The following is a 13,635-nucleotide window of genomic DNA, read 5'->3' as shown; positions in this document are numbered from 1 at the left end:
TCATGCCTTTGGACGGTTCATATAAATTTGTTAATAATTTTGTGCGATGTATCATCAAAGAAGGTATAAAAGAATTTTGAATAGAATTTATATCAAAAAACGATGCCATATATAATCCAAATTAATATTTCATCTTTTATCGTACTGTTTAGTGCATATTTTTTCATGTAAATATTGTTATTATGCAATATTAACAATTATCTTTTTTTTATTTATCAAACGTACCGATATTCGCTGCCTGAGAGTACCAGTTTTCGATTCATTAGTACAACTGCTATTCTAAATGTCCTTTTTTTTCAATTAAGGGAATATCAATGACACAAAAATAAAAAATATCTTCTCTACATAAATGAAATAGACAAAGAAAGGTTGAAATTTAATTAAGGACTCAACCTAATACAGACAGATCAAGTATTCATAAAAACTTTGCATTGTACAAAGCAGAGAGAAAAATGTACAGTACTCCCTATTACTTGTTATGTAATAGGATATCGTAAATCACCTTTTACTTTAATAAGTTAAATAGAAAATTATAGCATCAAATACAAATAAAATAATACTATAAACATGCATTTTTCATCGCAAATGACTACGGCTGCTTATGTCATTTCACATTTCGAATTAAAATAAAAACAGCACTTCCACAAACACCTATATTTCTCATTAAGAAATCTATTAGATTAAAAATTAAATAAACCACCCAACAACCTTTGTCGACTTTTCTCATTGAATTATGTACAATTTCATACACCAGATATGCATACAATTTATAGTCTACCAAGAATGTCCACACTCTATCTATAGTTTACAACTGATATTGCAGTCGTTACGAATTCTGAAAGCAAACCTTGAGAAAATCGGACCCACCGTGCAGAATCCCGCGATCAGAACGGTCAACATGATCTTCCCAATCGTTCCTCTTCTATCCTCGTGCTTGGCCGCCGTTGATTCAAAACACGTGTAAAAAAAAAACCACACTTCCCAGCTGAAAGGATGGCACGGCGAGGGATGCAATTTTGACGAGGATTCCCGACGAACTGAGGCGCGTGTACCACGGAAGAATTCTCCCTTCCGTGGTAGATTGTTCCTTGAACGGGTACCGTCTTCTGGAGGGGAGGAACGGAAATCAAGGAACCAGAGAACCACCGGCCCATCCAGAGTACTGTTAATGCATGCTCGCTGCCTCTGCTAACAACCATCCTTACCGAGTCCTCTTCGCGAGCAGTGACGGCCTCGAGCGGACGCTACGTCTTCTTTCTCCAGATCCCACCTCAGGTTCGCGTCTATCTAGTTTCTTTACCCCGTTGTTCCTTTCTTTTTAGGGGTCGCAAGACAGTTCGAATGTATATCACAGATCGAAAATGTAGTTTTTGGAAGGTTTTTTTATCATTTGGAATATCTACTGCTGAGTTGAGGCATTTGCATCGTCCTTGGGAGTGGATACTACCCAATCAGCCAAACCTGCAAAGCCAAATTTTGTACAATTCTTGTTATAATGATACGTACTCAACACGGCTACAAGTTTGATGCAAGATCTGCTATCAACAACTTGTACGGGGATTGACAGCAAATTGGACGGAAGTCTTGCAATATAGCCTAGGTTATAAATTCATCTAGGTTAGTTAGCTTAGGTTGTATTGGAAGACTTGCTTCTAATTTGCTGCCAATATACTTTACTACTTTGTCAGCAGGCTTTACCTGCAAAATCCAAGTCAAATGCGCAAACAGATGGCTATGGTTTTCTAGACAAATTTTGTCATTATTTGCTGACAATTTGCTCGAAACTTCCATACAATTGGTTAGGTAGCTTATATGTAGAAGTATTTCGGATCTGTTGTAAAAGAGAACGACTGGTATGTGATTTGTGTTCTTTTATTTGTACTTGACTTTTTATTAGCAGTTGACGATTTTACGTTACATTAATTGTATGTTTGTTTTAAGAAAAGTTGAAATTGCAGAAATTCTAATGGTATTATGGAAATTAGTATTGACGGATTGTTATGTATATACGCTGCCGAGAATTTAAAACGCTAAAAAGTTGATTTCAACATAATATTAATGATGCATATGTCACTATTGATTTAAGCGAAAACATCTCATCAAAATATAAGTCAGATTTTATAAACTATTTTATACGTGTGTAATCGTTTTTATTTATGTACTAGGTGTACCAATAATCCACTACCTTTTCTGGTCTTGGCCATGCTCTTAAAACAGAAATGGCTGACAATATGTTTTGAATGTAAATTATGTTACGATTTTGTTAAAACAAAATGGTACATTATTCATTAGTACACTTAATTTAAAACCGGCGTTTGGTTATAATATAATATTAATTATACATATTTAGGTATTACAAACATCTACAGTTATTTTAATTATATATACAGGGAGTTTCAGCTAACTTGATCACCTTGAATAATGACTTAACGGTATATTGTATGAAAATTTTGAGGAGTGGAACTTAAAAGGCATCAAGGGGCACATCTTATAAGATACGTGTTTTTTTGTGTGTGGAGGTATTTCAAAGATTTCTAGGTCACCTTGATTTTTTTTAACAGAATGGCCTATTTCTTGTACTATAGATCGTTACAGTATCAAATTCTAAATAAAAATGTGTTGACCTTCATACGTCCTAAATTTAATAGTTAACGAGATCTTTACAAAATAGTTTTTAATTCGTAATTACTATCTGGAAGCTATATGTGCTTGAACTGATGCCCCTCAACTTCAATACAGTGTTTTCAATACAGCGATTATTTTGTAAATACCTCGTTAACTATTAGGTTTAGGACATATGATGGTCAACACATTTTTACTCAGAATTTGATACTCTATAGATCTACGGTACAAAAATAGGTCATTCCATTAAAAAAAAGTCAAGGTGACCTTGAAATCATCGAAATGCCTCAACTCACAAAAAAGCACGTACCTTATAAAATGTGCCCCTTGATGCCATTTAAGTTTCACTCCTCAAAATGTTCAAAAGTGTACCGTTAAGTCATTCGAGGTGATCAAGGAGACACCCTGTATATGACATCGATTTTTGTATGATGACAAATATTTTGTATACTTGTCACTCGAAATCTGCTGTTTAATCTTTATAAAATGTAAGGTGTTCAAAGAACCGAAAGTTTGTAGTATATTATTATCTTTTATTTTTTTCAAGCGATCAACAGAGAATGGCGCACTGATCTAGCACGGAAGAAATCAACACTATCGTTTCCAATGGGAACTCCGTATTTATACGTTCTCACCATTCAATTTTTACTGAAAGAGGATCGACGAAGAATTAAGCAAATTAATGTCCGTGAAGAATGTCTGCCGCGAAACAAAATTTCATTTCGGTTTCTTTTGCCCGCAGAGGCATTTTAGCCTAGGAAGCGTCAGTGAACTGACGGAATCGTGAAACATTACGTGATTCAGACGTGCATAAACGACGAAATGTTTAATCGCTTGCTGACTTTTGCCGGTGGGCTGATTTTGAATACTATGAATAATACTATGAAAATGTAGACAATGGTAAACATTTACAAAATATAGGAAGGGTCGATTTAAAAAAATAAAAATGTGTTACAATAATTCTCAAACAAAGTTAATAAGTATACATAGATATGTATTATTAACAATCAGTCTATAAAATAATAGTTTGTTGCTTAAAATTGAGAATATATATTTATGTAGTTCTCATAACTCTTAACTCATATTTTAATAAAACTGTAGTATTATATCATAGGTATTTTAAGTTCACAAAAATTCTTTGTACTATTATACTATTCAGTAGCTTAATATATATGTCATTTTGTCTACGTTATTAGATTTATATCTACTATGATTATACTGCTGATTTTTTATTACATAAGCATATTTAAGTAATAAGTGGGACCAATTTCTTAATGTAGTACTGTTTACACTAAAAATTCTTTCGAAAATATAGTTGGTCTCTTAGGTATTTTCTTCCTAGTTGTTATACTACAAAACTAATCATTTTTATTTGCTTTAACTACTCATTTTTTTATTATTTTGAGCGATTTTGACAACTTTTTTCCTCCCTTATAAATTTGTGATATTAAATGTGACAATGTAAAAATAGATAAGTACATATGTACCTACTTCTATTTTTTTAGGTTTTATTTGGTCTTGTTTATGAATGTACTGAATATATCTTAGTATTGCATGTACATTTGATTTTATAGTTACCTAAATTATTAATAAACGTGTGTAGGATTAAAACTCTATTTCGTTTGTAATTTCAAATACTTTATCCATGGTTTTTGTCAAGTTTCAATTCAATATGACACAAATAATAACAAACTGGTGATGAATGTAGTCTATATTTTCATTGTTGAATGAAATATGTATAATAAGTCTTCAATTAATTTCAGCCGCTGAAGCTCCTAAAGACCTCCGCTAAAGACATTGTTACGTTAATTATTGCAGAACTAAACTGTTCTGAACATTAACAAGAAAGATCAAGAAGAAAATGGTGTAATTTAACAAGAATCCAGATCAAAACATTCAGACTAGCATGTCATAATTCAAACTTATGTTATTCTTTATGCAATTAGTGATTAATATTTTAAGGTATACTCATTGAGAATTAATACATATCTATTTTTTGATAATATGTAAAAAAAACTTCTATTTTTCTACCTGACATGTAACATCAATGGACCTTGAAAGATTTAGGATTTCATTATAATACGAAAAGAAAAGAAAATTCATCTCTGAGATGATTGGCTTGTAGTGAAAGGTTAATACATTTCCTAAAATTTCCATACAGAGGTAAAATTTTCAATAAGAACTGTACCTCTTAAGCGTTTTAAGAATCGAGTAGCATAAATAGTACATCACTGCCCGAATTAATAGTACACAATTCTAATTCCAACCGCATTCCTTATTTTTAGCAGCTTCATTTCTACATTGTCGAGTTTCGATTAAATTTCCGCGCGCATGTTTTCCATAATAACATTCTTCCTGCATCTTGGAAAAAGTTCCTTCTCCTCCTTCCGTTCGGTCTAGCGGCAGCGTGCTTGCAACCCGTAATTCGATCGTTTAATGCTCTGAATAACTTGATCCCCCCCTCCCCCGTCGTTGTTCCGCAAACTTGAAACGCCATAGCAGGCAACGAACTTTTCCGTCTCATGGCGTTTAATTTTTCGCGGAGCGGCTGCAGCTTTCATTAGTCGGCGTCAGATGCCCCCGTGTAAAAAGCGAGAATGACGACGCCGCGCCGTCAACGTGGTGATTTTCGTGACGGCTTATTGTTGCCCGTCACAGACCGGCTGATAGAGCACGCTGGCCGATGTCACGCGTCTTCTGTCTATACGTACCACCGAGGAATCCCCGTGCGAAATTGCTCTTCCGTTAGTCTCTATCGGGCACCGGTGAACGATTGTCGGACATGCGTGTCGGGCGCGAAACGATTACGTTTTAACTAAATCGAATCGTTTTGCCCGCGCAGCAAATGCGCGCATATCTTTAACGAGGGAACCGTTTCAATTATGACGCCGTGTACTCATTGTAATTACGTTTATTATGTCGGGTTCCGGTTAGGAGTGGGGTTTTAGCAATAATCGTCTACCGTTATCGTTTGTTACGCTCCAAGACGGAAAATGTATCCGTTACATGCATACATATCAGGAAAGTGTTCGCGATAAAAACAGAAACCTTCGTCTATCGTGGCGGCAAAAACTCACGCACGGGCTGACTCCAATAAAAGGATGTTCATTGAATTGTCCGGAAATGAATTGTACTTTTCAAGCATGAAATTTATAGGAATATAGAGTGAGATGAATTTTTTAGTACAACTGCAACAGGGGTAATTCTTCGGGTTGAATATTATTTGAATGAAATACTTTAGAAATGATTATTCGGGTAAAATGGTATCTTATATTCCAATGGTTCTATCTCAATTTCATCGAACATGCAAATGGTTTTCTTCGAAATTGTCTCAATATAATAACCAATTTTTCTAAATGTTATTCGATTTTGAATCTAATGATTTATTACTCTATTTTCTATCAGAACAAGTGTGTACCTTCGGGTGTAATTTCGGATGGAAATTCGATTTCAAGTAAGAAAGGAACAATTAATTGAAATTGAATGAAATTTCTGTTGACTCTAAAGTTTAGATGAAACAATTCTGGAGATACTGAATCCTAAGTAGAATTTGAAGTATGATAAATGCCTGTAAATATGTATTGTTCCTTCTATTGGATTGTCCAGAAAGTATTGCGAGTTTTCTTTGAGAAAACTGTTTGGATGAATTTTTCACAACTGTTTGAAAAACATTTTGGATCATTTTGTAAAGTTCTGTGGTGTGGGTATCTAAGGGGGGCCTTCTGGGCTAGTTATCAGTGTCTTTTTTTTTCGGGTTTGTGTTACGATGGTGAAATATCGTGCAAAGGATCAACACGCGATTTGCGCTTGCTTTTTATATGAATTCCTAGAAGGACACACTGCCAGCGAGACTTATGGCAACTTGTGCTCGATTATAGGCCAGAACATCCTTTCTTATGATGTCGTAGCCAGAAGATTCGAGAAGCCGATCATCGTCAGAGTTGGTCTACGTGCAATAGTCGCCATGGTTGGCCTTCCCAAGACCACCGTCCATGACCATCTGCGTCGTCTTAGGGAAGTATCAAAGCTGGGTTAAACAATACCCCACGAATTGACCGATACTAACGTGTGGTCAGAAGTGGCATTGCACTTGCGCTCCTTACCAGAAAACGCAATTTTCAGTGCCTACGGCATGTAGTCACTGGAGATGAAAAATGGGTATTGTACAACTATCGCACGAAGAAACGACAATAGGTCGATGCCGATAAAACCTCAGAAACTGATACAAAGCCTGATCTCCACGATAAAAAAGTAATGGTGTCAGTTTGGTGGGACAAAGTGTTATATGTATATGTATATCGAATTGATCACACAGGAGTCCGTTTGATGAAATACTTTTCGTCAGGGGAAATATAATAAAATTAATTTTACTATAAATTGAATTCCAAATACAAACAAAAAGTGATTGTAAAGTCAGAGTGTTTAGTTAGTAAAATTATTATGCTAACGTTATGAGTGCAGTTTTAGTATGTCTTTCAGAGTACTAGGCACCCTACGTGTTTTTCTTCATTCGTTTATGAGTTCTGAACTCGAGCTGGGTGAACGATAGGTATTCGGAAGTCGAGAAGAATTCCACCGACGCAGAAATCCGAGACACGCGAAAACTACAGGATAACGGTGTAATAAAATTGCAAAAACGCATTTATTTTCGCTTCTTTCGCGCCAGTGAATACGCCCACGAACGCTTTGAATTTCGTTATTGAGAAATCTGTTGTATTTCTTAAATATCAGCGAAAAAAATACGAACTAATTCTTTTGTATAATCGAATTTGTTGTATTGTATTTACTACTTATTAGTTAGTGAAAATAAAATTGCTCGGACAAAAATTCCTTCTTACATTTATTCCCCTTGATTTGAATTAATACTGTGGTTATAAGTTTTTCTTCTGGGAAGGGGGAGAAACAAAATCCAATTTTTTCTTCTAGAGTAGTGCAGAAGCCACTTTTTTCAGTTCAGGCGATACGCCTATGCTTATCATGTTTGTTTTGGTGTACGTATTCGAAATATTTTTATGTATAGTATTTACCAACCCTAATAAGTTGTGTACAGTTGTGTACAAATTTCGAGCAAATTGCCAGCAAATAATGACAAAAGTTGTCTAAAAAATCATAACCATCTGTTTCCGCATGTGGCTTGGGTTTTGCAGGCAACGTCAGCTGACAAAATGTTAAAGCGAATTCGCAGCAAGTCTTGCAACATCACATGTGTCAAATTGGAGGCAGAAACGGAACAGAGTCTGCGCTACTCAATTTGCTGCCAATAACTTTATAACAGGCATTGGAGATAATTTGGCTTTGCAGGTTTGGCTAACTTGGAATTTAGATACAATATTTATTACCGTTAACAGTATTAAGTTTAATTTTAATATTCATTATGAAATACAAAATTAACGATTTCGAAGTAAATGACAAATGTAATAAGTGTAATAGGAAGGATGTTTGAACACACTATATAATCAACTATTTATAAACATGAGTAAGATATATCAAAGTGAGTCGTTCGTTTTAACATGCTATTGAAAGGAATATTTTACTCATACACATGTATTTATTAATACTTTCTTTTTATTTAATACAAATACGAAAGTGAAGATTGGTCAATTATATTACATTGCCGTCTATGATAGTATATTTTTTAACCATATATTGTATTTCAATGAAACTTTAAACAAAACAATGGACACTTTTTAAAGAAAAAAGATTTTTTGTTGCCGATTATAATTTTATTATCTTCATAATGGCTAGAAAGTTAAAACATGCTTTAATTATTTCATTACAAAAATTCCAAAATTTTGTTATTTCCCAACAGTTTTTAATTTCATTTTTCATTTCTAATTATGACGTGTAAAGATTATATCAACGTCTTTCACATTTGTCTTTTTGTTCTATTACCACAGTATTCCTGCAAAAACGAGAGGTGTAACGATACCCACTACCATTAGAATATTAATTGCCAATAGTTTCTTGTGGTCATAGATATTAAGTTAATGAGACTTCAGTATCAATAATTTCCATTTCGCTGCCTGTTATATAGTCATCACAGCACACTAAAAATGTATAGTACTGCACGGTTTGCTGTTCGTGAACGGAATAATATCGTGATGGTTGAGAATACAGACACAAAACCCATTAACAAGCTATACATGTATCAGAAATACTATTTTTCCCTTAGCAATGTAATCCGTGGACTTTTCACATGCAATACATATTCCTATTTATAATTTATTATCCTCAATTATGGTCAAAAGCGTAGCTTTTATAACACTACTTGAAAATCAATTAGGAATGTTTATCTGATTGTATGAAGACTGTATAATTCATATGATTATAAAGTTTGTGGGTAGAGGGTGTAACAAATTGTTAACACTTATTATCTTCTTTGATACAATAAAGTCTCTACAATAGCATTTTATTAATAAAAATGAATTACGGGATTTAATGTTTTCATTAATTTTTGTGGATAATCAAAAGTGTAAGAAATTAGATAGTTGCCTCTTTCCTGAGAAAATTATAAATACTAAATAAAAAGATATAATTTTTTGACTTCATTTATAACTCTTTAGCAATGTAGGAAGTATGCAACTATGCTATAGTTTATGTGGTTTCAAGGAAAAATAGCAAACGTTTCACTGCGCCTCATCTTTTTTATTCTGTGGATTAAACATGATTGTTAAATGGTCATGAATCTCTGGTGAATCGTGGCAGGCGTTCGTCGCAATGTTCGATTTAATATTTAAGCTTCGCCCGATTCAAGTCTTCTTAAGAAGTAAATATTTCTTTAATCTACTACCCGGTGCACTATCCTGTTTCTGCTTCGTGGCGTTTGGCATGCTTTATGGAAGGCCATAAGCGGATACAACGGTCCACTGCATAGGCATTCATATACTTAATTCATTTCTGGCTTTATCTCGATGGCTGCGCTCATTCGTTTATAACACGAAGTCACGCTGAAGATTTTTGCTGTCTTTCCTTAATACATGCAGTTATCATCATTTCCATTCAATTTCCAGAACAAAAAGAATTATACCTTACGTAATACGGGATTTAATTGTTGGCGAATTATACAAAGTAATTTTGTGAAACAAAAATATAGGTGAGTATGCGTATAAGTCATTAAAAACGACGCTGCACTTCCAAGTCTTTATTTAAGTATTCAATACGACAAATTTAACGTGTGAATGTAACAAATGCATTCATTTAATAAATGTCACAGTACAAAAATATATCTTTTAATATCACTATGTACTTTGTACGCAATTATACTACTAATAAGTGAAAAATAACATTAAGCGCTAATCTCAGAATTATGAAAAGAAAAATTAGATAGTGGCTGAATGGATTTTATATGTCGAGCAGTCTTTAAGCATCACTCGTTACAACTCGTTAATCTGATTAAATAAAAAACAATGAGCATAAAATGAATCGTTAAACAAAACAAATATTAAATATTTCTTTATATCACAAACTAAAAATAATTAATATGTGTTATTTGTACATATTTTTCGTTAAATTAGTCAAGTTTTGTATTCTCTGCGGATACAATATATACTTTGTTATAACGAAAATAAAACTTAAATACAATACTGCAACAAATAACACTCACATATTTATCCCGCTCGAATAACATTATCAAAAGAATAAACGGAATGATTATAAACTCAGTTACTGAAAACAATATTCATCTCATAATTAGGTAAAAGGCACTGAAGGTAACAACTGAATGGTTCAGTCATTATTCTTCTGGTATAAACGCAGAATCCTCAAGTTCCGATTTCGGTTTAAGCGGCGAATTTGAAGTAGTGGTGTCTGGACTGTGAGTATCTGAATCACACTTATTATTATTTTTGTGGTCGTCACTGATTTTATTATTTTCCATTTTTATTTCCTGCTTGTCTTGCAAAATTCTTGACCTAGGTTTTTTTTCGGGGTCAAAGTGGCCTTCAAGAACGATTAATAAATCTTCTATTTTTTTTTCCTCTGCTGCTATTAATTTTTCTCTAATTAACTTCTCCAAACCTTCTTTCTTTCCATTACTCCAAGCTTCCTGTAATGCATAAAGAAAATATAGTTTCTGTTTACCATTTTTATTAATTTAATAATAAGTTTTTAGATATTATACGAACTTGTAGTTGAGAATATTCTATTCCAGCTTCGGCAAGTAGTCGCCGCAAAGGACTAGTATGTTGACGTTCACGACGATTCACGCGTAATAGAACTCCGAAAATAGGTTTTAAACTATTTTGACGTTCAAATACTATTTTCAGTTCTGAAACAAGGTCAACATGTTATGTACTAAAGTTTTATTTGATGTATTCCTTATATTCACAATTTTCATACAATTCATCTGATATACCTGCATATTCTTGTTCCTCAACTTCTATTGGTTGAACGAATTCCCTAATGAATTCTACAGTTTTCTGTATGGCACTATCACTATCACCACTACCATTTGCTTCAGTTCCATTTGTATGTTCCAGTGAACTTAAATGTTGTACTATTTGCAAAGCAAGACATGCTCTATCTTTTGCATTATCTAATTCCTTTTCCTTAAATGATAAGAAGGTATGTTATACTTATCTTCTGAAGACATACAATTTTTAATTCTTATAAAATATAAGATTCACTCTCTGCTATAAATAAGTATATAAAAAATACAAATGTATCAACTTTAGCAACTTTAAAGCATCAATCTGTTAATTTTTTAAATAAATTTTTAATTCAGAGTTATAAATAAACTAAAACTTAATACATTATAAATTCACATTCCATAAAACATAGTTCTCTTACTTGATTAAGTAAAGTTCTAGACAACGTCCTTAGAGTAAATGCATTAACTGTGCTCGTACATTTTGCTTCAGCGACATTGAACCCATTTGCGAATCCTTTCACAGTTTGTTTAAATCTGTCCAGCAGATTATACTTCTTTAAGGATTCAAGCAACATAGCAGGAATAACTTTACGTGGTTCATGATAAACCAATATCACTCCATCTGTTGCGTCACTTTTAATAGACTCTAACCAAGTTAGGAAGTCTGTTAATGCAGATACCTCACTCTTCGTTTTTAATACCTGTAAAATATTTTTCATTTAGTACAATCACATTAAAACAATAATACTTTACCTTTAATAGAATTTGATAATTACTTTGTTAGTTTTATTCTCTTTAAGTACACGGAACTTTCCAATAGTCACAACTTTCATATTGTGTCTTTTCATAGCAGGAGGATTAAGATCCTTATATGGCATTACATACTGAGAATACGAGCAACTAGGAGTATAACCAGCTATTTGGCATATTTCATCTATAACTCTCTTGCCTGTAGTATCCATGTCCCATCCCACTATTTGATAGTTGCCTGGACCAATACCTACACTACAAGGCTTCCTAGGTGGACTAGATTTTCCATTCTCCATTACTGTTGTTGAAACCATTTTTTATAGCTATTAATCTGTAAATAACATATAAATAACTACAGGCATAATCAGAATTACATAAACAATTTCCATTTATAATATCAGTTGAGCAATAATAAATTTGTTAATCTAAAAAAATTAATAAATTTATCTTGTATTACTTGCAACAAAAAATACTGAAATAGTTTATTTAGAAGGATATATAAAGCAGTCACTAAAATAAACGAAAAACAAAACTAAAATGAAGAGAAATAATTCATAATAGTTAGTACATGAATCTATTATTAATTACCCCTGATATATTTATAATTAAAATTTAAAACATTTTACAAAATGTATTAATGTGTACAGAAAATTAACAATGACATATACTTGACATTCTTTTTAAACAAATTCATTACATATACATCTGTTCTTTAAAACAATATACAAAAGATCGGTAATAATAAGATTTTCGAATCTCTACGTAAATCTTAATAATGTTTTGGCTTAAATTTTTTCAATGTAAATATTAGAAACGACCACGAGGTTTTTGTACAAAGGCGCGACATTTCGCTACGTTTGTAATGTGTAGAAGATTACATAGCATCGGCAAGGTCAACCTTGAAATTCAATACAGTACACAAATACGAGTACTTCTCAACAAAGAGACTAATAGCTGAAGACACGTCTAATAATATCGACAGTGTCACTGAAGATAATTAAGTAAATAATTTATGTTGCTAAAGAAAAAGCGATGTGAACTGTTGCACACCTATGAGACCGCGTACGCATTTAGAACGGTGACGAGCATTAAAACGATAGAAATATTTACTAGAAACAAGGAAATAGCCAACAGTGACCCACGTTATTCGAGACAAATAATATTAACGCATAAGACCAAAAGTTTCCGAAAGCACCGTGGTAGAGAGATCTACCGACAAAAGACTACCAACGCGATGGTGGAAAGAAATAACAAACTAACATCTGGTGCGTATATTGTTTCACATTAGTCGTATTTACCAATAAAGGAATCAAATGCTGCGTAAGTTCTCCGATTCCGCAACGTTCGCGCAACACTCATTACAAGACTTATCTCGCGAATCATGTCACGTACATATGCATAAAAAGATATTCTCATCATACGTGGGCTGCTCACGACGACTCGCGTAGCCTTGTTCTGAGCGTCACGATTAATTCGCGGTATCGGCCCGATCACTCACCGATTTCCGTAGCCTTCGAGTTCGTTTTTTCACAAGGTTCTTCTCAAGTAGGATAATTCTAATGGACGACAACACTGTAAATCCTTCTTAGATACTGCAAACGACTGGAACGCGACTAGATTGATTTGAACGCACGTGCGAGATTGGCAGTAAACTGCCCGCTCGTAGATCTGCGCGTGCGCACTAAACCCTACGATCACGTGGGTCGTCGAATGTCACTACTAGGTGAATGAAAAAGACCCTGACAATTGTCGGTTTAGTTACTAATAGTTCACTAGTAGATCCACTGATGCAGTACGCGATCGATTTGAAACGATTGTGTGTGTATTTTGTTTCCGTTTGATAAGAGTATCATTCTTGCCTCCATTTATTGTTTAAGAATGTTTGAAGCACCTGT

General features: G+C 33.5%; 1 protein-coding gene across 2 annotated transcripts; it reads right to left on the bottom strand.

Annotated features, from left to right (window-relative positions):
• Positions 1-9,754: 9,754 nt before the first annotated feature.
• Positions 9,755-13,387, bottom strand: LOC107192632 (maternal protein exuperantia). 2 transcript variants are annotated; one of them, XM_015581937.1, is made up of 6 exons: positions 13,039-13,387; positions 11,767-12,071; positions 11,410-11,691; positions 10,976-11,168; positions 10,746-10,888; positions 9,755-10,666 (listed from the first exon to the last, which is right to left on the bottom strand). In XM_015581937.1, exons 2-6 carry the CDS (start codon positions 12,052-12,054, stop codon positions 10,355-10,357), a joined length of 1,218 nt encoding a protein of 405 aa, XP_015437423.1. In that variant the 5' UTR covers positions 12,055-12,071; positions 13,039-13,387; the 3' UTR covers positions 9,755-10,354. The 2 variants fall into 2 exon arrangements, with proteins under 2 accessions (XP_015437423.1, XP_015437422.1); XM_015581936.1 differs by having other exon boundaries at positions 13,239-13,387.
• Positions 13,388-13,635: the final 248 nt, after the last annotated feature.

This window comes from Dufourea novaeangliae, unplaced genomic scaffold (assembly GCF_001272555.1).
Source record: "Dufourea novaeangliae isolate 0120121106 unplaced genomic scaffold, ASM127255v1 scaffold372, whole genome shotgun sequence".
NCBI lineage: Eukaryota > Metazoa > Arthropoda > Insecta > Hymenoptera > Halictidae > Dufourea > Dufourea novaeangliae.
This window is presented reverse-complemented; position numbering and strand designations above follow the sequence as displayed.

Bases quoted from the DNA above. Each gene is read 5' to 3' on its own strand.
- LOC107192632 (XM_015581937.1), bottom strand. From the start codon at position 12,054: ATGGTTTCAACAACAGTAATGGAGAATGGAAAATCTAGTCCACCTAGG. The intron at 11,692-11,766 runs GTAATTATCAAA...AATATTTTACAG, and splicing joins AAGAGAATAAAACTAACAAA to GTATTAAAAACGAAGAGTGA. The intron at 10,889-10,975 runs GTATATCAGATG...ACCTTGTTTCAG, and splicing joins TGAGGAACAAGAATATGCAG to AACTGAAAATAGTATTTGAA.